At 39.5% G+C, this 26,238-nt stretch overlaps 1 protein-coding gene across 1 annotated transcript in view; it reads left to right on the forward strand.

Annotated features, from left to right (window-relative positions):
- Window positions 1-353: 353 nt before the first annotated feature.
- Window positions 354-26,238, forward strand: part of slc37a1 (solute carrier family 37 member 1) — a 90,020-nt gene continuing 64,135 nt past the window's right edge. Inside the window, exons 1-2 of the mRNA XM_049594851.1 lie at window positions 354-828; window positions 15,060-15,313. Coding sequence (XP_049450808.1) covers window positions 15,258-15,313 — 56 coding nt within the window. The 5' untranslated portion in view covers window positions 354-828; window positions 15,060-15,257. The remainder of the gene's footprint in view (window positions 829-15,059; window positions 15,314-26,238) is intronic.

Raw genomic sequence — 26,238 nt, forward strand, 5'->3', positions numbered from 1 at the left:
AAAGAAAATGCACAGTGTAAATATATCATCTGGAATAATAAAGGTCTCATTAAAACTAGATTTTGATATAGGGTCCCTTATGTGTTCAGTGTCCCCGATGTTATAAAGAAAACTGCCACTGCCGAAGAATCAAAGGGCAATGCATAAAATTTGCTCCAATGATAATGTAAATTCGCGATGTGTAATATTTGATACAGATTAAGGTAAATGATTACCTTAACAATTGAGAGTGAGGTGAAATTGTGTCTTTCATACAGACACTCCTCGAGACATCCAAACTGAGTCTAATCACCTTCTCCTTATGCAACAGCCTCTGAATAAACTGTGCCTCAAAGTCCACAACTTTATTCACAAAAGGAAACGCCATGTTTCTCCTACCTGCTACACGATCAGCCTCAGGCTTAGATGAAGCAAACCTGCGAACCAGCAGGTTTACAAAATTATTTAACATGCCTTCCCCTTTTTTGCGCCACCTCCTCCCCCCTCATAAGTAAGGAACAGTCCCTAAATGCTGTCCAATGTGGTGCCAGAGGTGGCTAAATCCGTGAATACTACAAATGATGGGACTGTCTATCAAACTCCTAGTAACAGAGGAGTTATCTGACTGTAGTGGATCGCAGGCAGAGACTCCGGTCAAAGATCAATCATCTGAACGGCAGCACGAGCCGGGGGTGACGTCACAGCAGCGAAGAGGAACGTGCGCCGCGACCTGGCCAGCTGTGTGTGTGTTTGAGTGGCTTCGTGGTGACAGTGGCTAGCTTTAACACAAGGAAGTCGAGGACATGAAAGCACAAACAAAGACAAAAACCGTCGACTTTCCCTCACGAGGTAAGCTCATGAGAAGAATGGAGTATTTGGCGGATTTGTGCGAGCACGAGACCGACCGACGTCTGAACGAGTGATTCCACCGCGCTGTGGTCTAGCTAGCTGTCGTTACAATGAGGAGGAAGCTCGGCTTAGCCTGTCATTGAACCGATGTATTGTTTCCAGCAATGTGTGGCGACGTTCAAGGTTTGTCTGTCGAGAAACCTAATCTCTGTCGACTTTGTCGTAATGTACATTATTGATGGCCTAGCTGGAGTGTTTTTGTTATGTTTTTTAGTGACATGATATGACGTTACATTAAGAATGGACTATAAAGAGAAAATCACCTTTCAGTCCCTACAGTAACCTCCAATATCGTCCACGTCTAAAGTTTCAGATGCTCTTCTCCGTCTCAGCAAACAGTGCAGTCGTGAAGGACAAAAAGAATGATTTCAAGTATAAATTGACTGTTAGGTCTGTTGCTCTGGCTGGGTTAGATTAGTTTGAGTTTGGATTTATTGCTGGGATCTGGAAACTTTGATCAAGATGCAGCAGAAACCATTGGTCTTATGAGATTACAGCTCTGACCCCCGTAAAACATGAGATGAAGTTTCGATGGTGAAGTCAGGAAGCTATAAAGTTATTTATATCACATGACATTTTCAGCTGTATATGGTAGCAGCGATTCTAAATGTCTCAGGACTGAAATGCATATATTTCCTAGCTGTAACGTGGCCACGCTTCCTGGTTTCTGCTGTGACAGAGTGTTTATTCAGGCCGTCTCATGCAGTTCTGGCTCATCATGTTTCCCTCTGCAAAGCATGTGGTGTTGGAGTGCTGAACAAACCTGAGGCCAGGTGTGTTTTGTTAAGGTAAGGGGAAAAGGCACCAGCATGGAGGTTAGAGATGAGGCTTTGTAACTCAAGTGAAAGGCATGACTTTGAATCTAGCCTTGTAAAATCTCAGTGGGGAAACCGGGTTGGGCTGCTCTCTGGTTAAATGTGTGTACTGACAGTAAACAACTTGTGTCCAAACATACATGGTTAAATATATGGTTTCAACAGGAGTACTCTAGTTGACATATTCAGGTTTCTCAACCCAACTTGTTTACCTGTGCTAACACATAATCAGGATTCACCAAAAACCTTAGTATAACCCGGACACTAATCCACAAGTATCAGATTCATTTTTGTAAGTTGGAGAAAAGCAGCAAAGCTGGAACCAAGAAACATGTGACATTTATTTCAGCTGTTGAGTTTCACCAAAGTCCATATGACTACACCTTTTCTCAGCACAGGATGGCTCTACCTCTCCAGGGGCTTACGCACAAAAATATCCTGATTTATAACACAGTGCGCACTGGAGTTGGGTGGTATCCAAATTTTGTTACTGTTAAACCCTCCCCACATTTTCCTGGGGTATACAGTATTACAGTGACTAATAAAAAATCACTTTGTGGGGCTCAGAGGGAGTCGCCAAAATGTCAGCTTGTGCCTATACCGTTCAGAAACAGAATAGCAAACATTACATAAGTACAGTAATCAACACAAATCATTAAATTAAAACATGGCTCTATAGCATCTAATATCTGTTCGTTGGTTTATTTTTAGAGCCTACCTTAAGTTTGAAATGTTCACCCTCTCCAAGTCCGAACTGTTTTGCCCGTCAGAGGAGGCTACTCCTCATTGAAAATGAAATAAGAACAAAGTATAATGATAACTATAGCAGCATCCTATGCTTCAAAACTATTCAAGGTTTTTCGCCAGCATGTTTACATTTTCAGACTGGAGCAGGGCACGTAGTGGATTGACAACTTTGGCTGCGGTGCTGGTTGGTTCGGGTTGCGCTTCTCCCTCCTCCACTCTGATGGCCACTGGACCTGCTGCTGCTGCTTTTTTTTTTTTTTTTGGGGACCAACTCGCTAGATGCGTGGCTTTCCATCTTTATTTCTCTTTTTCATGTCTGAGCTGTCATGTGACGATGTCACATCCAAAAACTTTATCAAATGTTGTCTCCCGACAACAGTTAAGGGCAGTTATAAGAGAAACATTATAGCCTACTATTAGTTTTAAATTGTAATAGTATTAAATTGAAAACTCAACCACACATACATAGGTGCTGGACAAACACTCATTATTTAGGCATTAAGTGCGATTTTTTGATGACGGTAATGAAACTGATACTGTTGCTATTTTTAGATACTGCGGGATACGATGAACGAGCGTCTTGCCCCACCCGTAGGTGCCTATAAATGGCCAGTGAAACACCCTGAATTAATATTCATTAACAAGAAACAGCATGAAGGAGAGCACAGCAAACACAGCAAGAAAGGGTAAAAAACAAAACTTCACACTAGGGTTGTCATGAGAACCGATACTTTGGTACCAAGTCAATGCCAAAACGCAAAAAATACGTCGGTAGCTGTATTTTTTTCAGTACTGTAAGTACCGGATACAACTTTGCCCTCAACGGGCCGTGCCGATTCCTGTCGAATCTGATGGGGACAGTATACACGCGTCAGTCTGTGCCGAGGACGAGCCCCGAAGAAGAACACCTGTTCTCCATCGTCTTTGCTAGAAACAATGCCTTCTATAAGTGCTAGAGCTTAGATCGGGCCCAAAAAATCCAGCCCCACCCCACCCGAACACGGGTGAACTGCACATGCGCGGGTCATGTGCAGACAGCCACGATGCCGTTTTGCATTTTTCCCACATTTCTCCTGTTTATATTCGCGTTTTTGTCCACTACCCATTCATACTGTGAGAACTATTAGCAGCGTGAGCTGCGCATGTGCAGAGACCACTTCGAAAACACCTGCGATGGGACCACAGTTTGGTTGGGAAGCCTTCATCTCCAACACTTGCGGATCGAAACCTGTAGGTGTGTACCTGTGTGCCTGCGCATAGCCCCGCGCACACGCGTGCCTCCGTGCGGTCAGCCAAAACTATGCTCCATGTATTTTGCCATAAAGCATGTTTCTAAATACAGTGTGCATTGTTTGTCTTACATTAATATTTATTACACAGTGCATTTACAGTGCTCTGATTTTGCATCTCCTCTAATATACTGTCTTTGATTTTTTATTCCTCTATACATAACACATCCCCGGGTATGGACTAGTTTAGACAGAAAACAGAGGGATGTCAGTGTTTCCTCTAGGATTTTTTTCAGCGGCGGGGGGAGGGGTGAGAGACATCCCTATTATCAGATATTTTACCCACGTCAACTTAGCGATTCACTGAGTTGGCGCCAGGCCAAACTAACTTAAGCTTCAATATTTTGTAATATCAATATGTTGTGACTGTCTATTTAACTTGTAAAATCTATTATAAGTTATCTTCAGCTAATAAAATCTACCTTTTTCTTTTCTCTGGTTCGCTGCCCTATTCTTCAAGACGACAGACTCTGACCCGGTGCTCCAGTGATGATGTGACTTTCAAGATCCCGCGAATAACGTTAATTCCAATATGAGCCTCCCCCCACCACTGCTGCTCTCCTCACTACACTGGCTGTTGCGCTGTGCAAGTGCACAGATATCTCAGAGTGGTGGTAGTGCATTTGCAAAGTAAATGTTTTGAAGGAGCAGCAGCGGCGGCGGCAATAATTTAGCGTGCTGCTGCTGCTAAATGAATGTAGCAGAAACACTGGGTGTTTGGAGCTGACTGTCAGTTTCAGTGACTGTCTGAAATAAACACTCTAAATGAGGGATACAGTTGCCACAGCAAACAGTCTGATTTTCTTGGCTCAAATGATTTCTTAAAATTCCCAGTTTTCATAAATGATGCATCACATCCAGATGCTGGCGCGCAGCAGCATATGGCTCAAATGTCTGGGGATAGGGGTCAGGACCAGCATTTGCGTCAGGCGGCAGTAGCAAGATTTTAAGGTGTGCCACATTGTGCAGCACAGCACCGGCACAGCTTGGTTCCTGCGGGTGTTTCTTTCTTTGTAGCGCTGGCCCCGACTCAGTGTAACTGAGGGGCAAATTTGGCCACTTAACATGTGAGATAAATATTAATACACATTATTTGTTTACATTTTTTCTAACAGTGACACAGTGCTTTTCAATATATACAACCCATTTAACACACAGCGATAAAGAGAATTAAAAGCCATAAAACAACGACATTATAAAACACAATATCTTGGCTCATATAGGATAACAGTGACTCTCTGCACTCGGATCTGCCCAACTAAGGCATCGAAAACAGCAGCAGTTTCTCATGTCTACAGTTTTTGAGCATACACATGGGTCAGAGCTTCCGTGGAAGACAGCACATTTTCCCATCAGGTTAGGTTTTTATAAATCCCAAAGTTTGCTTAGAACGTGGCATATGTCGCCTTTTGTGCAGACGCCAGGTTTATAAATGAGGCCCCACGTTTGGTTTTATGCTCTATCACTGTGGTGTAGCTCCTGCAGGAGCTCATCAGTCAAGTTTCTCAGCAATCCTATTCTAAAAAGACTGCGTTAAACTTTGACAGGTGACCCTGCTCTGATGGATATAGGCTGTATGTGGATTAAACTGAGCAGTAGAAACAAACTGTCAAATGACACCAGCTGGGAAAACTGGTGGTTTAAGGTAATTGTGGCCTTTTCATGCCCTCCACTAGAGTTGGGTGATAATACGATAATAAGGTATCCCGTGGTATCTAAAAATAGCAACGGTATCAGTTTCATTACCGTCATTAAAAAAAAAATCTACCGTGCATATAGGCCTATAGGGGCCTGATATAATATCAAATATAATTTATTGAATGCCTAAATAATGAGTGTTTGTCCAGCACCTATGTATGTGTGGTTGAGTTTTCAATTTAATACTATAACAATTTAAAACTAATAGTAGGCCATAATGTTTCTCTTATAACTGCCCTTAAAGGGATAGTGCACCCAAACATTAAAATTCAGCCATTATCTACTCACCCTCATGCCGAGGGAGGCTCTGGTGAAGTTTTAGAGTCCTCATATCACTTGCGGAGATCCGAGGGGAAGTGGGTAGTAGCACAACTGCACACCTAATGGCTGACGGCGACCCAGATTAAAACGTCCAAGAACACATATTGAAACCACAAAATATCTCCATACTGCTTGTCCGTAGTGATCCAAGTGTCCTGAAGCCCCGACATAAAAAGTTGTTTAGAAAAACGTCATTTAAACTCTGTTTTTAGCCTGTAGCTCTAACTGCCTCCCTGTGGACCGTGCTCACGTATGCGCGCTTGCACGCGAGACCAGCGAAAGCTCGTGAACACACATGAAGACGGTGCCCATGTCTCACGGTATCGCGCAAGCGCACACATGTCAGCACACATGTCAGCGCACATATCAGCGCACATGTCAATCAGGAGTAGCCTGTTCGGACGGACAGAAAAGTTCGGACTTGGAGAGGATGAACTTTTCAAAGTAAAGGTAGACTAAAGACTAAAGGTAAAGGTAAAATAAACCAATGAACAGTATTTCCCGTTGCGTTCTCAGGATAGGATTATATATGCCCATTTTCGGTTATGCCTTGTTATTTATTGTTCTGTTTTTCTTATTTGACTAGTCCATACCCATTGAGTGCACAGTTGCCCACAAACAGTTTCACATGGTGTGTGTTTGGGATAGTTTGGGGTAGTAGTACCATTGCCAATAGTGTAGTGTTGCTGGTACCAACGGTAGACCGCGGTGCTAAAACACCACGGTACATATGATACCATAATGTTGGAGTACCGTAATACCACGGTGTCTCATGGTACCACTACTGTAGGATAAGTTCAAAATCCAATCGCAAGAGGGTGAGTGTCCATGCGGCGTCCAATAACGGTGCGCGCTGGCCACCTGGCACTCAGTATGCTGCTGCAGTGGTTTGTTTTCCAGTGACATTTCAGTTATTAGCTGAGCTATTGAGTATCTTTAAGCAGTGAAAGTTATTATTTATTTCTTTTTACTTGCAGGCTAGATTTGTTTATATGCTACAGTGATTTGTTTTCCACAGAGCTCTACGGTGCAAGCATTTTACTCGCATTTGCGACTAAAAATAGTTTTGTGCGAGCAAAAGAACTCATTCAGGAGCACGCTGTGTGAGTACAGATTTCAACCAGCAGCAGAAACAAAAGGCGAATCCTGTCGGTTGTGGGTTGAACAGGGGTCACTGACAGGAATACGGCAGAGCACTATGGTCACCGCAAGATAACACGGTTTACTGGCGAACGAGAAGCCCGGCTCCAGGTCCAATCATTTCCTCTTCGTTGGTGTCATGACTGCCCAGAAGTACCTGAACAGCCGAGCCGTGGCGGCACACAGGTATGTCAAGTGTCAGAGGAGAAACAAGCCGTTCACATTTCTCTCTTTATGGCAGGTAACGGTCCACAAACCTCACTGCACTGAAGGGACCGTGACAACACTACAATAGTGGGATAGTTAGTGGGCTAAAACTGTACATTAGTAGTTGAGGTAGCACGTTGAAAGGCAGATAGTTAAAGTCATTGCCTTATAGAAGCTCAGGTTTAGTTTAGTTTAGTTTTCCAACTTTTGCCAAGGGGGAACTTAAGATATTGGTCCCTAGATTATGTTCACCGAGTTTCATGCAGATCGGTCAAACTTCTAGGAAGAGATCAATATTAAGTGTTTTTCAAAAAATTCAAAATGGCGGAAAATATATATTACCAGAAGCTATGGGTTCTTGTTCCTCATGAGGAGAGGCATCTCTGTGCAAAGTTTCATGTCTCTACGACATATGGGGCAAGAGATATGCCCATTCAAAGTTTGCAATTTCAATCGGTTGCTATAGTGCCCCGCTTTGGCCAATTGTTGTAATGTTGCTTCACTCGCATCCTCCCATTACCCTCTACCACTGTGCCAAATTTCACATGGATTGACCAAGTCAGTCAGGAGAAAAACGTGGAACAGACTAGGGTTGTCAAAAGTATCGATACTCAAACGCTGTATTCGGATACAGTATTTTGGAAATATTTAGTAAAGTGAACACAGCACGCTGCTGACGGCAGGTACAGCCCCTCCCCTCACTAGCTGAGCAGCTGGTGTCGCCAGCATCAAACTAAAATATAACTTTTAACGTTAATGTGGGAGCTAAGCATAAAACTTTATCAGTCATGCCCGTCTGTAACATTAATGGACAATGTTAGTTTAACAGGACAACACAATTATGTTTGTCTGAAAAGTTACGTTAACTGTAAAGTCACAGATTGAAGCTGAAAAAAAAAAAAAACGTTTGGTTTCTCCTTTTATACAGTCTATGGATTTCTCCCGTAACGCCTGGTTCTCTGATCACATAGTGAGGTAAAAACAGGAGCATCCTGAGCCTAAACTACCAACTCTATTTGATCAGCAACGAAAATATGGTGCCAATTCACCAGAAGCACAGAAAATAAACAGGGCTGTAAATAAATACATCAGATCTTGTTTCTGGTTGTTATTTATTTTGGGGGGGATTTTTTGTTGTTATCATTGATGTTACTGTTCTGATCTTTATTTAAAAAATGACATGCCTCTTAATTTTTTTTACTGCTGTATCGAAAATGGTATCGAGTATTGAATATTTCCCTGGGTATCGATATCGAGTTTGAAATTTTAGTATCGTGATAACTCTAGAACGGACAGACACACACACACACACACACACACACACACACACAACCACAGACAGACAGAGTTTTTGTCATTATATAGTAATATAAGCCTACCTTTATCTGCTGCAGCTGTGATGATGTCTGTTTGAGGTGGATGCATATATTAACGTGCATGCACAGTGTACCTCCACTGCTTGGCTACAGCTGATGTCCATTTGAGGTTGGTTTAGGCTTCCCTTTCATTATAGTGTAGCTGGCTGCTCTGGTGTTTCTGTCGAGCGAGCTCGTCCCTGTGCATCTCTGTTGGCAACAACTGACCCCGCTTAACAATTGACCCCGGTCTCCCCTAGCTATGCTCACGAACACACAGACACACAAAGTTGAGGGGTATGGGGTAGGGTCGGGAACGATTAACCGATACGACCGGATATCCAGTTTGACAAGCGAGAGATACGGCTGCGTTGGTAGCAGCCTCCTCAATCGATATGAATCAGCCATGAATCCTTAGATGAATCGATTGTAGAGTCATGGATCGGGTATCGCGAGACTAGCAATCAGTTGACTGGCTTTAACAGTTTGCATCTCTAAAACAATGCGAGAGCTGGCGGCATGCTCCGTAGCAGGCATTACTAGGCTTGGGCGATTGGACGAATATATCGCCAGTTGCCTGTCGGCGGAGTCCATCACGGTTGGTTTCATTTTTGGCGATTTTTTTTTTTTTAATGGTCTGTCTCCACAGAATTAAACTCGGTACATATAGTCCATAATAACTATGTAGAGCTAGGGGTGTAACGGTACACAAAAATCACGGTTCAGTACGTACCTCGGTACACAAGTCACGGTTCGTTTTTTTTTCGGTACAGTAATGAAAAAAATAGACAACTATTAAATATCTTTTACTTATTGGTAACCTTATTAAAACATACCACCACAGCAGTTAACTCTTTTTACCCAATTTTTGAATGAAACAAATATACAGTACAGGCCAAAAGTTTGGACACACCTTCTCATTCAATGCGTTTTCTTTATTTTCATGACTATTTACATTGTAGATTCTCACTGAAGGCATCAAAACTATGAATGAACACGTGGAATTATGTACTTAACAAAAAAAGGTGAAATAACTGAAAACATGTTTTATATTCTAGTTTCTTCAAAATAGCCACCCTTTGCTCTGATTACTGCTTTGCACACTTTTGGCATTCTCTCGATGAGCTTCAAGAGGTAGTCACCTGAAATGGTTTTCCAACAGTCTTGAAGGAGTTCCCAGAGGTGTTTAGCACTTGTTGGCCCCTTTGCCTTCACTCTGCGGTCCAGCTCACCCCAAACCATCTCGATTGGGTTCAGGTCCGGTGACTGTGGAGGCCAGGTCATCTGCCGCAGCACTCCATCACTCTCCTTCTTGGTCAAATAGCCCTTACACAGCCTGGAGGTGTGTTTGGGGTCATTGTCCTGTTGAAAAATAAATGATCGTCCAACGAAACGCAAACCGGATGGGATGGCATGTCGCTGCAGGATGCTGTGGTAGCCATGCTGGTTCAGTGTGCCTTCAATTTTGAATAAATCCCCAACAGTGTCACCAGCAAAACACCCCCACACCATCACACCTCCTCCTCCATGCTTCACAGTGGGAACCAGGCATGTGGAATCCATCCGTTCAGCTTTTCTGCGTCTCACAAAGACATGGTGGTTGGAACCAAAGATCTCAAATTTGGACTCATCAGACCAAATCACAGATTTCCACTGGTCTAATGTCCATTCCTTGTGTTTCTTGGCCCAAACAAATCTCTTCTGCTTGTTGCCTCTCCTTAGCAGTGGTTTCCTAGCAGCTATTTGACCATGAAGGCCTGATTCGCGCAGTTTCCTCTTAACAGTTATTCTAGAGATGGGTCTGCTGCTAGAACTCTGTGTGGCATTCATCTGGTCTCTGATCTGAGCTGCTGTTAACTTGCGATTTCTGAGGCTGGTGACTCAGATGAACTTATCCTCAGAAGCAGAGGTGACTCTTGGTCTTCCTTTCCTGGGTCGGTCCTCATGTGTGCCAGTTTCGTTGTAGCGCTTGATGGTATTTGCGACTCCACTTGGGGACACATTTAAAGTTTTTGCAATTTTCCGGACTGACTGACCTTCATTTCTTAAAGTAATGATGGCCACTCGTTTTTCTTTAGTTAGCTGATTGGTTCTTGCCATAATATGAATTTTAACAGTTGTCCAATAGGGCTGTCGGCTATGTATTAACCTGACTTCTGCACAACACAACTGATGGTCCCAACCCCATTGATAAAGCAAGAAATTCCACTAATTAACCCTGATAAGGCACACCTGTGAAGTGGAAACCATTTCAGGTGACTACCTCTTGAAGCTCATGGAGAGAATGCCAAGAGTGTGCAAAGCAGTAATCAGAGCAAAAGGTGGCTATTTTGAAGAAACTAGAATATAAAACATGTTTTCAGTTATTTCACCTTTTTTTGTTAAGTACATAACTCCACATGTGTTCATTCATAGTTTTGATGCCTTCAGTGAGAATCTACAATGTAAATAGTCATGAAAATAAAGAAAACGCATTGAATGAGAAGGTGTGTCCAAACTTTTGGCCTGTACTGTATATATAAAATCCTGCTGTTTTTTGAACACATTTTTTGAATGAAAAATATAAATATAAATTTCTGCTTAAACAGTTTTACTCAATTAAAATAAAAAGTATAGTGTAGCTGGTCAGCTTTAAAGCCTGCTCAGATTCAGTTTTACTAGGAACTTACTTAGCTTCCCCACTTTGTTAAAGTGCAGTAAACAAAACATGCTTATATCTAAAGTGCAGCTTAAACAATTTTACTCAGCTCCAATGGCGTTGGTTATTTCTTTAGCACAATGGTCAGGGAAACGCTCTTTCTTTTTAAACGACGACGATATTGTAGTTTGCACCAGATTGCTTTTTCTGGTCGTGCCGGTTAATGTTCAAACTCGGGTGGTGTCGCTTTAGATGCGTTAGCATGTTAGACGTGTTTCCAAGTATATACCCAACCGCTTTTCTGCAGTGTCGGCACACTGCTTTTGTCTTGTCCACTTGTTTATTTCCATCTTCGTATATTACCCTAAAACCAAAGTAGGGATGCACCGAAATGAAAATTTGTGGCCGAAGCCGAATATTATTAAATGCTTGGCCGAATACCGAGTACCGAATATCGAATATCATTGTTTAGTTTTTCATTAGTTTTTGCAGATGAACCCCCTCCAGATTAGTGTTGTCACGGTACCAAAATTGGGACCCACTGTGCGATACCAATGAAAATATCATGGTTCTGAGTAGTATCACGATACCACAGCGAAAATGAGGCAGATGTGCCTTTTGTCATTTATGAAAAGATAAATCACTTTTCTATAATACATCAATGATATTTCAATGGAATAAATTACTTATTGACTTATTCATACTTCAAAAACAGCATCAATAAGTGATTAACATAGGGGGGGGATCAAAATAAAATAAATAAATAAAATAAAAATCAACCAGCCACGCTCCTCCTCTGACAGTCCCTTCATAAGTAATGAACAGTCCCTAAAGTGCGGTGAGGTTTGTGGGCCGTTACTGCTGGAAAGAGAGAAATGTGAAAGGCTCGTTTCTCCTCTGACACATCACAGACCTGTGTTAGGCTGGCTCGGCTGTTCAGGTACTTCTGGGCAGTCATGACACCAAGACGAGGATATTATTGGAACCGACTTCTCCGTCGCCCGGTAAGCCGTTGGCCGCTGTATTTGACAGGAATACATTAACGTTACTGTCTGTGTCTGTGACCCCCGTTCAACCCACAACCGATGGGATTCGCCTTTCGTTTCTGCTGCTGGTTGAAATCTGTAGGCTGCTCGCACAGCGTGCTAAATGATTTAAGCCTATTTTGCTTACTCAAAACTATTTTTAGTCGCAAATACGAGTGCCGTGACGGCCGGTTCACCACACTGCTGACATTTTATTCCGGATGGATGTAATCATCAGTGCCGGCTTGACCGGTGGAGATGAGGAACAGAAGCTAATGCTGGTTGGATAAACCAGGGAGCAGCCAAGCCGCAGCAGAAACGAAAGGCGAATCCTGCCGGTTGTGGGTTGAACGGGGGGTCACAGACACAGACAGAAATACGTATTCCTGTCAAATACGGTGGCCATAGTGCTCCGTGGCACAAGATAACGGCTTACCGGTGACCGAGAAGCCCAGCTCCAGGTCCAAGAAGTCTTCGTCGGTGTCATGACTGCCCAGAAATACCTGAACGGCTGAGCCGTGGCAGCACACAGGTATGTGACGTGTCAGAGGAGAAACGAGCCGTTCACATTTCCACAAACCTCACTGCACTTTAGGGACTGTTCTTTACTTATGAAGGGACTGTTCTTTACTTGTCAGGGGAGGAGGGTGGCTGGTTGATTTATTTTATTTATTTATTTTATTTTGATCCCCCCTATGTAAATCACTTATTAATGCTGTTTTTGAAGTATGAATAAGTCATTAAGTAATTTATTCCATTGAAATATCATTGATGTATTATAGAAAAGTGATTTATCTTTTCATAAATGACAAACACAGTGTTGCAAACGCAGAGAAATAGTCTGACATGCTGTCAGTGATAAGCTGCTAGTCATCACAGTCCATGATATCAACTAATAACAGGAGATGTCAGATTCTGCCCCTACATTGCATGTTATTATGTTATTCTGCTTTATGTTTATATTGTACAACGTTATGATAAACTTTATTCCAGACTCAAGTCCATATAAGATACATACAAAAACACAGACAATACAATAAAAACAACACAACAAGTAGGTTTAAAACACTTAAATTTTACTTAAAGTTCACTTCACTTAAAGTTTAAAACTTCTTCTCATTTTTATATTGATCACATCCAACAAAATGATGTTCATTCAGCAAGTGTTTTTTTGGTCCATGTCTAAAAATAAATAGATTTGACATGTGATTTTGTTGTCGTTTGTCGTTATATTTTATTTTTGCCAGTGCCATACAGCAACAATGCTTGGGGATGTGGTCTTTTACAAATTTGAAAATACTGTAAGAATGTCACTTTTATAGAATTGGCTTCATTATTTTATAATGTATGATTAATGTCTACGTCAACAAATGTTAACCGTAGAGTTGAATCGTATCGAATCGTATCGCTCCTACACTGTATTGAATCATATCGAATCGTTCTGTATTAAAAATATATCGTTTTTGAATCGTATCGTAACCTGTGTATCTAGATACATATCGAATCGTCTATCACAGAGAGATTCCCAACCCTAGTATGGGGCAACTTCCCACGTGCACATACACTTACACAACATGGCAATTGGTTAGCTTGTCAATGTAACATTAATGTGCACGTTTTAGCAGTCTAAATGTAATTAAGTAATTAATAAGCCTACCTTTATCGGCTACAGCTGATGTCCGTTTTGAGGTGGATACATATATCAACGTGCATGCGCAGTAACTCGTGGGGTGAATGCATCGACTTTGTAAAACAGTATACTAATAATAGTGTAATTTTTGGAAAAGTAGCTCCATCGCCTTCTACCTATGCCAGTCCTCAATGCCTATGTGAGTTTCACATAGATTGACCACATCAGTGAGTAGAAAAACGTGGAACAGACACACCCACAGACAGACAGCGTTTTTGTCATTATATAGTAAATATGAGCCCTAGTACTGGATGCTGTATAGCTGTGCTTTTAATTTGATTTATGTTGATAGGTTCTAAAAATAAACCAACGGACAGTAGCCTACCCGTAGCGTCTCAGGATACGCTGTATAGCACACATTATCTTAACTGCCTTTGTTATTTATTGTTACTTTTTTATTATTTGATAAGCCTATAAGTATTGGATGCTATAGAGCTGTGTTTTAATTTAACTGATTTATGTCGATTACTGGACTGGAAGTGGACTGTAGCCCACAGACAATTTATTGGTATTTCATTCTGTTTGGTTAAATATTTATTAATAAAAGTTGTTAATGTTGTATATGTTTTGGTGTTATTTTCAGTATTCTTAGGCCTATGTAATGTTTGCAATTCTGTTTCCGAACGGTATAGGTGCAAGCCGACATTTGGCCACTCCCTGTGAGCCCTTCAGAGTGATTTTTAATTAGTCATGGTTATACCATATACCCCGGGAAAATGTGGGGAAGATTTAACACTAACACATTTTGGATAATGATAATAGTAATAATAATAATAATAACAATACATTTTATTTCTGGGCGCCTTTCATGACACTCAAGGTCGCCTTACAGAGTAAAATACAGATTAAAATACAATAAAATACAAAGTACAAGATAATTCAACATTTAACAACAAACAAACAAATATCAGTTTAAAAAGCAAACAAAATAAACATAAACAAAACATCTGTTCAGGCTTACCCACTCAGAGAGTAGGAAAGCCTGAACAGTTGAGTTTTCAGCCTGGATTTAAAGTGTGGGAGTGAATCAATGTTTCGGAGGTTGGGGGGAGTGAATTCCAGAGTTGGGGAGCAGAGCGGCTGAATGCTCTGCCCCCCATGGATACCGCCCAACTCTATTCTCCACTTCCCCTTCTCCTTATTTATCTCTTAAATTACGCCCTTTCTCCTTGCTGAACATTCTTTTTCTTTTTTCCTTTCTTTACTGCCCCTTTTCTTCACTCCTTTTCTTCTCTTTTCATCTCAGACTCCTGATTTTTCCATCCAGCTCAGGCACACATTGTGTCAGCCATGTGTCCTCTTGTTGCCGATCTCCCAGCAGTTTCCTCTAAGATGGAGATGAGCCGAGGCAGCACTGCCATGTCTGTGTGTACCCCATCATCCTCCTCAGTGTGAGCCACCATCAGCTGCGTGTCACTGTGATAGTCAAAATTTGCATTCAAACATGGCCACTGTTCCTCCTGGGATCCGCCTGCTAGTGGCCTTCAACAGGGACCAGTGGTGAGTCTGAACCTGACTGTGGATTGTGTCTGTGTGTGTTTGTGTTTGTGTGTGTAATTTTCAGTTCATCAATGTGAGACCAGTTTGAAAGTGTGAATTGTTTGCCAATTCTTTCTGTCATGGACAATCAGTCTATCTAAATGTGTGACACTTTATTAAGAGATTATGTATTTAGACATTTCTGTGCAGATTAATTTGGTTTAGTTAGTATTTACAGCACTAGGGCATTGCATGTGGAATTGACCTGTTTAGGCAAATGTTGGTCAAAAGTTTGTTGAAATCTGTGACAGTGAGCACTTCTTCTTTTTCATGAAAATCTATCCACCTGACCAGAAGTTGCGCTAGATTTTTTCGTCGTCGGTCATTTTAACCAACAGGGTTGTAAAAATCCGGTCATAATCTATTTTTACTGGTCATTTTAATTTTCGTTTTTAAATGATAATAAAGATATTCAAAGGCATTTAGTTTTCATTCGTTCGTTTTTAATAAATCCAACAAGAAAGTTATGAAGTGTACATTAATAAGGACATGAACGAAAAGATGAACAGACATCCACACACCGCAGTGCTTCAGTTTGGTGTCTGGTCTACACGCGAGCCGCGAGCGCTTCTGTCAAGCTGGATAGAGCGGATCGTACCGAACAGGAAGTCGGACACAGAAAAGACGAGAGAATCCGGCCAATTTTCAAAATAAAATAACAACAGCATGCACTGAGGAACGGGAGTAAATTTTATAATTTAAAATAACACAACAGTGCATAACCGAACACATTTTTCAGTACCCTAATCACTTCATTACAATTTTTATTTTGTGTCACCAAGCCTACAGACATAACTACATAAATAAAATGGTCAGAACAATATGCCCTATTCATTCAGTGTTAATCCAACACGCTCAATACATGGACATGCAATGACAAATCGTCATTAACTCATTACGTTATAAAAAAGGATTAAAATATGGACGTGCCCATGTTTAAAATGACCTGTTGAAGAGAAAAAATGAGTACTGACGGGAACAGACGAGTGGAGTCGATGTTTAACCGGCGCGGAGAGCGCAGGAGAAATGCGCTGCCTGTGTGGACAGTCAAGCGCGAGTATACTCGCAGGACTTGTGCGGCACTAACGCATCTGGTGTGTCCAGGCCGTTATGTTAACAGCGCTACATGAAGCAGATGAATGACTTTTTCTCTGCAGTGTGAAAACGGCAGCCACTTAAACCACTGACTGTTCACTCCGCCGCCAAGTGGGCAGGGGTGGTAATTGCAACCGGTCAAATGACTGACGGCCTTCAGATTTTCCGGTCATTGTTGTAAAAAACCGGTCAATGACCGAGAATATCCGGTTAATGCGACCCCTGCACCTAACAGCCATTACATATCAAATTGTCAATGAAACAGCATCATGGGCCTTCTTCACAGCAGGCATTTTGACATGTCATAGTAGGAAAAGCACAAGTTGAATTGATAACATAAATGATGGCTCAGTTTTATTAAGTGTCCCTGTAAGCTATTCTAGTGTGCCAACACAATACCAGGGCCTCCCCTAATCAATCAATCAATTAATCAATTTTATTTATAAAGCCCAATATCACAAATCACAATTTGCCTCACAGGGCTTTACAGCATACGACATCCCTCTGTCTTTAAGACCCTCACAGCGGATAAGGAAAAACTCCCCAAAAAAACCCCTTTAACGGGGAAAAAAAACGGTAGAAACCTCAGGAAGAGCAACTGAGGAGGGATCCCTCTTCCAGGACGGACAGACGTGCAATAGATGTCGTACAGAACAGATCAACATGATAAATTAACAGTAATCCATATGACACAGAGAGAGAGAGAGAGATGCAGGTAATGACAGTATCTTACAACAACATTAATGAAAGTAATAATATTATAGATATAGTTCTGGTTACTGCGGTACAATATGTTGAAAGTATGTATTAATACCTGGCAGTATACATGTGTGACAATAATCATATGTGTATAATAACAGAAGAAGTATGACTAATGACTAATGATGGCAGCAGCAGCAGGACGCATCTGGCGGGACCACAGCAGCAGCACAACCACACACGTCACGCTGTCCAGGCACCGCTGTGATATGAGTTAATCTGAGAGACAATGGAGCACAAAGGCTCCGGAGAAGAAGCTGAGTTAGTGACATCCAGAATGGCCGGGTTTGCTAGATGCAGTAATAGGATACGAGAGAGAGAGAGAGAGAGAAGGAGAGAAGGGGCCCGGTGTATTATAGAGGGGTCCTCCGGCAGACTAGGCCTAAGTCAGCCTAACTAAGGGCTGGTACAGGACAAGCCTGAGCCAGCCCTAACTATAAGCTTTATCAAAGAGGAAAGTCTTAAGTCTAGTCTTAAATGTGGAGACGGTGTCTGCCTCCCGGATCGTAACAGGAAGATGATTCCACAGGAGAGGAGCCTGATAGCTGAAGGCTCTGGCTCCTGATCTACTTTTGGAGACTTTAGGGACCACGAGTAACCCTGCGTTCTCAGAGCGCAGTGTTCTGGTGGGATAATAAGGCACTATGAGCTCTCTAAGATATGACGGCGCTTGACCATTTAGAGCTTTATAAGTTGACAGTAGGATTTTAAATTCAATTCTGGATTTTACAGGGAGCCAGTGCAGAGAAGCTAAAACAGGAGAGATATGATCGCGTTTCTTAGTTCCTGTTAGTACATGTGCTGCTGCATTCTGAATTAGCTGGAGAGTTTTTAAGGACTTACTAGAGCTACCTGATAATAGAGAGTTACAATAATCCAGCCTTGAGGTAACAAAAGCGTGGACCAATTTTTCTGCATCTTTTCGGGTCAGGATAGGCCTAATTTTCGCAATATTACGCAGATGAAAAAATGCAGTCCGTGAGGTTTGCTTTAAATGAGAATTAAAAGACAAATCTTGATCAAATGTTACTCCGAGGTTTCTTACGGTAGTGGCAGGGTCAGAGCAATGCCATCTAGAGAAACTATGTCATCAGATAAAGAGTCTCTGAGTTGTTTGGGGCCAAGAACAATAACTTCAGTTTTGTCTGAATTTAACATCAGGAAATTGGTGCTCATCCAAGTTTTTATGTCTTTAAGACAATTATGGAGTTTAGTTAATTGATTGCTTTCTTCTGGCTTCATTGATAAATACAACTGAGTATCATCTGCATAACAATGGAAATTTATAGAGTGATTTCTAATGATGTTACCTAAAGGAAGCATATATAGAGTAAACAGGATTGGTCCGAGCACAGAACATTGCGGAACTCCAAAACAAACTTTAGTACGTAAGGATGGTTCATTGCTAACGCCAACAAATTGAAAACGATCAGATAAATAAGATTTAAACCAGCTTAGTGCTGAACCTTTTAAGCCAATTAAGTGATCCAGTCTCTGCAGTAGAATTTGATGGTCAATAGTGTCAAAGCGCACTAAGATCTAATAAAACAAGTACAGAGCAGTCCTTTGTCTGAAGCAATCAGAAGGTCATTTGTAATTTTAACTAGAGCTGTCTCAGTGCTATGATGCACTCTAAATCCTGACTGAAATTCCTCAAATAAATTATTATCCTGGAGAAAATCACACAGCTGGTCTGCGACTACTTTCTCAAGGATCTTTGACATAAAGGGAAGATTAGATATTGGTCTATAATTGGCTAACACCTCTGGATCCAGGGTGGGCTTTTTTAGTAGAGGTTTAATTACAGCTATCTTAAAAGACTGTGGTACATAGCCTGTTAATAAGGATATATTGATCATATCTAATATATGAGTGTTAACTAAAGGAAAGACCTCCTTAAGTAGCCTAGTTGGGATGGGGTCTAAGAGACACGTTGATGATTTGGATGAAGAAATCACTGCAGTCAATTCTTGAAGAGAAATTGGGGAGAAGCAATCTAAATATATATTAGATTTTACAGCTGTGTTTGAGGTTAGATAGGTACTATCTGAGGGCAGGAGGTCATGAATTTTGCCTCTAATAGTTAGAATTTTGTCATTAAAAAAGCTCATAAAATCATTACTGCTAAGGGCTAAGGGAATACAAGGCTCAATAGAGCTTTGACTCTCAGTCAGCCTGGCTACAGTGCTGAAAAGAAACCTGGGGTTGTTCTTATTGTCTTCTATTAGAGCTGAGTAATAGTTTGCTCTGGCATTGCGGAGGCCCCCCTTATAAGTTTTGAGACTGTCTGTCCAGATTAAACGAGATTCTTCCAGTTTGGTTAATCGCCAATTCCTTTCAAATTTTCACGATATTTGTTTTAATTTACGGGTTTGACAGTTATACCAAGGAGCGAACTTTCTTTGCTTTTTTAACTTCTTTTTAAGAGGAGCTACAGAGTCGAGCGTTGTTCGTAGCGAGCCTACAGTGCTATCAACAAAATGATCAATTCGGGAGAGGTTAAAGTCGGCACAGGAAACCTCTGTTACTGAAGGTATTGGTATTGAATTTAACGACGAAGTAATCTTTTCCTTAAGTTTTGCGACAGCACTATCTGATAAACATCTAGTATAGTAACTGTTGCTGAGTGGCGTGTAATCGAGTAAAAAGAAATCAAAAGTAATCAGATAATGATCCAATAGCGAGGGATTCTGTGGAAAGATTGTTAGGTTATCAATTTCAATTCCATACGTCAGAACTAGATCGAGGGTATGGTTAAAACAATGAGTGGGTTCATGTACACCCTGACTGAAGCCAATGGAGTCTAATAATGAGATAAACGCGCGGTAGCCAGGAGTCATTATCAACGCCGACATGAATGTTAAAATCGCCTACAATAATAACTTTATCTGATTTAAGAACTAAACTGGATAAAAACTCTGAGAATTCAGATAAAAATTCAGAATACGGGCCAGGAGCACGGTACACTATAACAAATAAAAGTGGCTGCGAGGTTTTCCAGGTCGGATGTAAAAGACTAAGAACGAGGCTTTCAAATGAATTATAATCTAGTTTAGGTTTAGGACTGATTAACAGACTAGAGTTAAAAATGGCTGCAACTCCCCTTCCTCGGCCGCTGCCTCGAGGAATGTGGGTATTATTATTACTGGGAGGAGTGGACTCATTTAGACTGACATATTCATCTTGACACAGCCATGTTTCAGTGAGACTGAGTAAATCAATATGATTATCTGATATTAATTCGTTTACTAACACTGCTTTAGACGATAGAGACCTGATATTTAACAGTCCGCATTTAATTCTCCTGTTTTGTCTTTCTGTCACAGAAGAGGTTTTAATTTTTATGAGGTTGTTATGCACAACTCCTCTTTGTTTAATTTCAGATTTAGATAATTTAGGCGTAAGTGGAATGTAGCTGTCATTCATGTTAGTAAATACACCTGTGCTGTTCCTACTATGACTTGTCAGATTGTCCACTGTGAAAAAAGTCTATTACTACACAGATGTGACTTATGCCTAGGGATGGGAATTGATAGGATTTTTGATGTCAATGCCATTATCGATTCTGCTTATCGATTCCTCCTGTGAATTTTCTGTGTAGAAAGAGTAGACCTTACAGGTTTTCGGTGTCAGCAATACAAATTTTATTGAGTTTCTATTCTAAACAAGAGATAAGTGCTTGTGTAAGTAAACGAATATGACATTGGTCCACCGCTATCATCTAAAATGGAACAAATGAAAGAATATTTGTATTCTTGTATTTGTTTTCACCTACGTCTAATAACATTACACAACAACAAATGCTTCAGCATGTTGTGGCTGCATGATATTGGGAAAAATTGGCATTGCAATTTTTTTTTTGCCCCCAGTGATATATATTGCGATTTATATTTTTTTTTTTAAGGATGTATTATTTTCCACCAGATGACTTCAGTAGCTCTCCTTGGTGAGAATTATGATATTGCTTTGAATAAAACAGCATAAAATGTGCTGAAAATAGGCATTTGTTCAGTGAAACCACCATCTGATTCAGTGTTTCCCCTATATGCAGTGGCGCACCGCCACTGCTGAAATATGACCACTGCTGCTGTTTTTTAATTTTTTGTCTTAGCTCTGTAGTAACTACTGTTATATTATTATAGGCACTACAGATGGAAAGTAGCTAGAAGCTAAATCTGGTACAAAACATCTTTTTTCCTAACGAGATTAATGTACTTTGTGCACTGCCCCTGTTACAAATAAATTTAATAAACTAAACTAAACTAAACTAAATTTGGCACTACAGACGCTTTATATCCAGGTCAATTCACACACTTGTGAGAGAGGAGAGGGCGCCGTCTTATCTCTTCATAAACTAAAGTTATATTATTTTGCGCGATGGACGCCTCATATAATAACATAACAATACACTATTTATTAGACTTCCACCGATTACAGTTTTTTGGGCCGATACCACTTTCCGATTTGCAGAGTATTTGGACGGCCAATTCCGATTTTGGACGATTCCGATTTCATGTTTTTTCAGACCACTTTACAGCACCCAAGATATTGCAATATTTTCTATCTTTCCTTCATTAGAACATTTTAACCAAGATACAACAATAAGAACATTCACATGGAAGCACAACAAACAACAGCATGTCATGTCCTCCCACGCAGGGATAACAAGACTAAACCTACTATTGTTGTTCGGTTTACAAATTGAAAGCACAAGACTGATGTGCTGAAACAATCAAAAAACCTTAAAGGCGCTGGAGTATATGTGAATGAGCACTTAACAAAGAAAAATGCAGAAATTGCTAGAAATGGTCGAATGCTCAGAAAACAAGCCAAGGTGTTTGTGGTGCGGGACTTGCAAGATCTGGAGCAATACAAGTGACCATGTGTACAGAGGAGACATCCACCATGGCAATAAACTGCACAGATGTAGAGTGATGGCATCGAATGTAGGTCAAAGAGACTGCATCTTTAGCTCGGTTTTGGTCAAGTCAGAACAGGCACCGGCACTGAAACTGATTGTGTCTAAAACCTATGACAGAGAATTAATTTCTTTTTCAATGGCATTTAATTATTTTATTTTTTATTTTTATGATAGATAGTGATTTACTCTTTCCATTTGATGAAACAGAGAGCAAAACTTCTGATAATGAAAATTTTTTAGTGGATGGAAACTTTGGTAAGAAAAAACATGGTTAACAAATGAAAAAGGTGCTGATTTATTTTGGAAATCGGATAAATAAAAGGGGTGGTGGTGTGGCATTTTTACAAAAAAATTTTCAATGTAAGATAATTGATTGCACAATCGTCAATGATATCATGGAGAGTTTAACAATTGAAATTCATTCTGCTAAGTTTAAGAGTATATTCTTGAGTTGTATATACAGAACACCTGGTTCGTGCATAGATAATTTTACAAATACCTTATCTGATATTTTGGGGAAAATATGTGGTAAGAAAAATGTTTTTGTTTGTGGAGACTTTAATATTGATTTGTTGAAATGGAATGAACATAAATTAACAAATGACTTTTGTAGCACAGTGTTTAGTTTTGGGCTTTGGCCACTTATTGACAAACCAACTAGGATAACTAAGGAAAGCGTTACACTTATTGATAACATTTTTACAAATGCTCATGAAAAGTTGACAAGTGGTTTGCTCATAAGTGATATTAGTGATCACCTTCCTATTTTTGTAAATTTAGATAATTATAACATTAATGGCTCAGTTAGCCTTACTGAACAGAATAAGGACACCAGAAAGAATTGAGGCATTGAAGTTGGACCTTGCTAACTACAACTGGGATGAGGTATATGTTGATGATCCAAACCAGGCATATGATGCGTTTTTGTTTGGATTTTTAGAAGTATACAATAAACACTGTCCTGTCAGGAAGTACTTGGTTACTGAGAATAAATATAACGGAAAGCCATGGTTGACTAAAAGTCTACAAAAAGCATGTAAAAAGAAAAATTCACTTTATAAGAAATATTTACAACTGAGAACTCGTGAAAGTGAAGAAAAATATAAACAGTATAAAAATAAATTGACTTCTATAATTAGAAATGCAAGAAAGAAATACTACAATAAAATATTAGAGGACAAGAAAAATAATATCCAAAGAACTTGGAAAGTAATTAATCATATAATTTACAATACAAATTACAAATCAGACTTTCCTAGTTACTTTTTGAACAAATCCGATGTTGCAGTGGATAATTTACACAACATTGTTGACAATTTCAATGACTATTTTGTGAATGCCAGCAGTACACTGGCCAGTAAAATACTTGTGCCAGACGACAAAAAAGACATGTTTGATCACCTCATTGATGTCAATATTAATTCTATGTTCCTTTGTGGGGTTAATGAAATTGACATAATTGAAACAATAAGAAAACTAAAAAATAAAACATATCTGATATATATTCTATTGACATGAAAATTATTAAAGTTATTTGTTCTATTGTTAGACCTTTGACCTACATATGTAACCAATCACTTCGATGCGGTGTTTTCCCAAATGGTATGAAAACAGCAAAGGTAATACCAATATTTAAAAGTGGAGATAAACATTATATGGACAATTATAGACCTGTATCCCTACTTCGTCAATTTTCAAAAATATTAGAGACACTGTAAACAATTAGATGTATTCATTGAAAAAAATAAATTTTTGAGTGATCATCAGTATGGATTTAGAAAAAACATAACTACTACTTATGGAGTAATGGAAATGGTTGAGGATATGGCAGAGGTAGTTGAAAATGATAAATTTTCTATTGGTATTTTCATTGATCTACAGAAGGCGTTTGACACAATTGATCACAGTAAATTGTTGAGAAAATTGAACAATTATGGAATAAGAGGCATTGCTCATTTTTGGTTAAAAAGCTATTTGGAAAATAGAAAACAGTGTGTGCAAATAAATGAAACTGTGTCAGGATTTAAGGAGGTCACATGTGGGGTACCACAGGGTTCGGTGATTGGTCCAAAATTATTTTTACTTTATATAAATGACATTTGTAAGGTTACGGGTCTATTAAAATTTGTAATTTTTGCAGATGACACAAATTTATTTTGCTCTGGAAAACATTTAAAGGAACTTGTGTTTTGCTGTAGAAAGGGAACTTGAGGTTTTAAAATGTTGGTTTGATGTTAATAAATTGTCTCTTAATATAAAGAGAACTAAATTTATAGTTTTTGGAAATAGAACAAAAAGAGATGAGGATATTGAATTAAAAATTTGTAATGATAAAATTTAAAGAGTTTTTGAGACTAAGTTCCTTGGGGTAGTGATAGATGATAAATTAACATGGGGACAACATATTGATTATATAAAAAGTAAAATATCAAAATCAATAGCAATCCTTTATAAATCTAAGGATATGCTAAATTACAAATGCTTGTATATTATTTACAATTCACTTATACTTCCATATATGTCGTACTGTGTAAAGTTGTGGGGACCAACTTTTAAAACAGCTGTCAATTCAATAATTGTGTTACAAAAATGAGCTACTTGTCTTATCAACAAGGCAGGTTATTATGATGACACAAATCCATTGTTCATGAAGTCACATGTTTTGAAATTCAATGATATGGTTTATTTTAAAATAATGCAAATAATGTACAGAGCAAAAACAAAGTCACTGCCAGATACAGTACAAAGATTCTTTTCTGTGCGGGAGGGAAAATATGATTTAAGAGATGTTTCTAAGTTTACTGTCCCAAAAGCAAAAAAGGGGATTAAAAGGAGATGTATTTCTGTTGTTGGAGTTAGATTTTGGAATGATGCTGACTTAAATTTGCGAATGTGTAATTCATTGTTGATTTTCAAACAAATGGTTGTGAAGGCTTTTTTTGAGAGTTATAAATTGGAATAGTTTTTTTTTTTCTTTTTTCTTATAAATGACGTTTTGTGGATAGCATAATTTAGGATTTTATGTAGGATAGGCAAATATAAGCATTATGCTTCAGCCTATACCTTTTCAGTCATTACATCATAATTAATTAGCAATTTTTTTGTATACAATCATTAGTATTGTTGTTGTCAAATTTGTGTATGTTCCTATGTTGTATGTGATGACGATGACTGAATAAAAACAAACAAACAAAACAAAAATCATCTCAAACAAACAAAAAAAAAAGGTTAAGAAACATTTTCCTTTTTGCTCAAATATAATTTCAGGTACAGTATTAAAATAAATACGTTAAAAAAGACATACATGAAAAAAAACATACAGAAATTAAAGCTGCAAGCAGCGATGAACGGGACCTTGGGCTCTCGTTGTCGGCCTCTAGCTCACGTAGACAGTGTGAATTAGCCTATTCGTAAGAGTCGAGATGTCGATAAAACAAGCAGTGTCAATAGAACACAAGGTCATTTTTGGCAGTGAACCCATGACTTGGGAGTAAAACTTTGAGGGCTTCCGAAAACCAAACTACTGACGACATCAATCAATCACTCAATAATCAATTTTATTTAAAAAGCCCAATATCACAAATCATAATTTGCCTCACAGGGCTTTACAGCATACAACATCCCTCTGTCCTTAGGACCCTCGCAGCAGATAAGGAAAAACTCCCTTTAACAGGGGAAAAAATGGTAGAAACCTCAGGAAGAGCAACTGAGGAGGGATCCCTTTTCCAGGACGACAGACGTGCAATAGGTGATGTACAGAACAGATCAACATAAAACATCAACGGTAGTCTGTATGACACAATGAGACAGAAGGGGAGACAGAAAGAGAGAGAGATGCAGGAGAGACGATAATGTTAATAGCGTACAACAACATTAATTAAAATAATAATATTATAAGTATAATTCTGGCTACTGTGGCACAATATGTTGAAAGTACACAGTGCCCTCCAAAAGTATTGGAACAGTGAGGCCAATTCCTTTATTTTTGTTGTAGACTGAAAGCATTTGAGTTTGACATCAAAAGAGACAAGAGATCAACATTTCAGCTTTTATTTCCAGGTTTTTACATCTGGATCTGATACACAACTTAGAAGATAGCACCTTTTGTTTG

This window comes from Epinephelus fuscoguttatus, linkage group LG13, assembly GCF_011397635.1.
Source record: "Epinephelus fuscoguttatus linkage group LG13, E.fuscoguttatus.final_Chr_v1".
Taxonomy (NCBI): Eukaryota; Metazoa; Chordata; class Actinopteri; order Perciformes; family Serranidae; genus Epinephelus; species Epinephelus fuscoguttatus.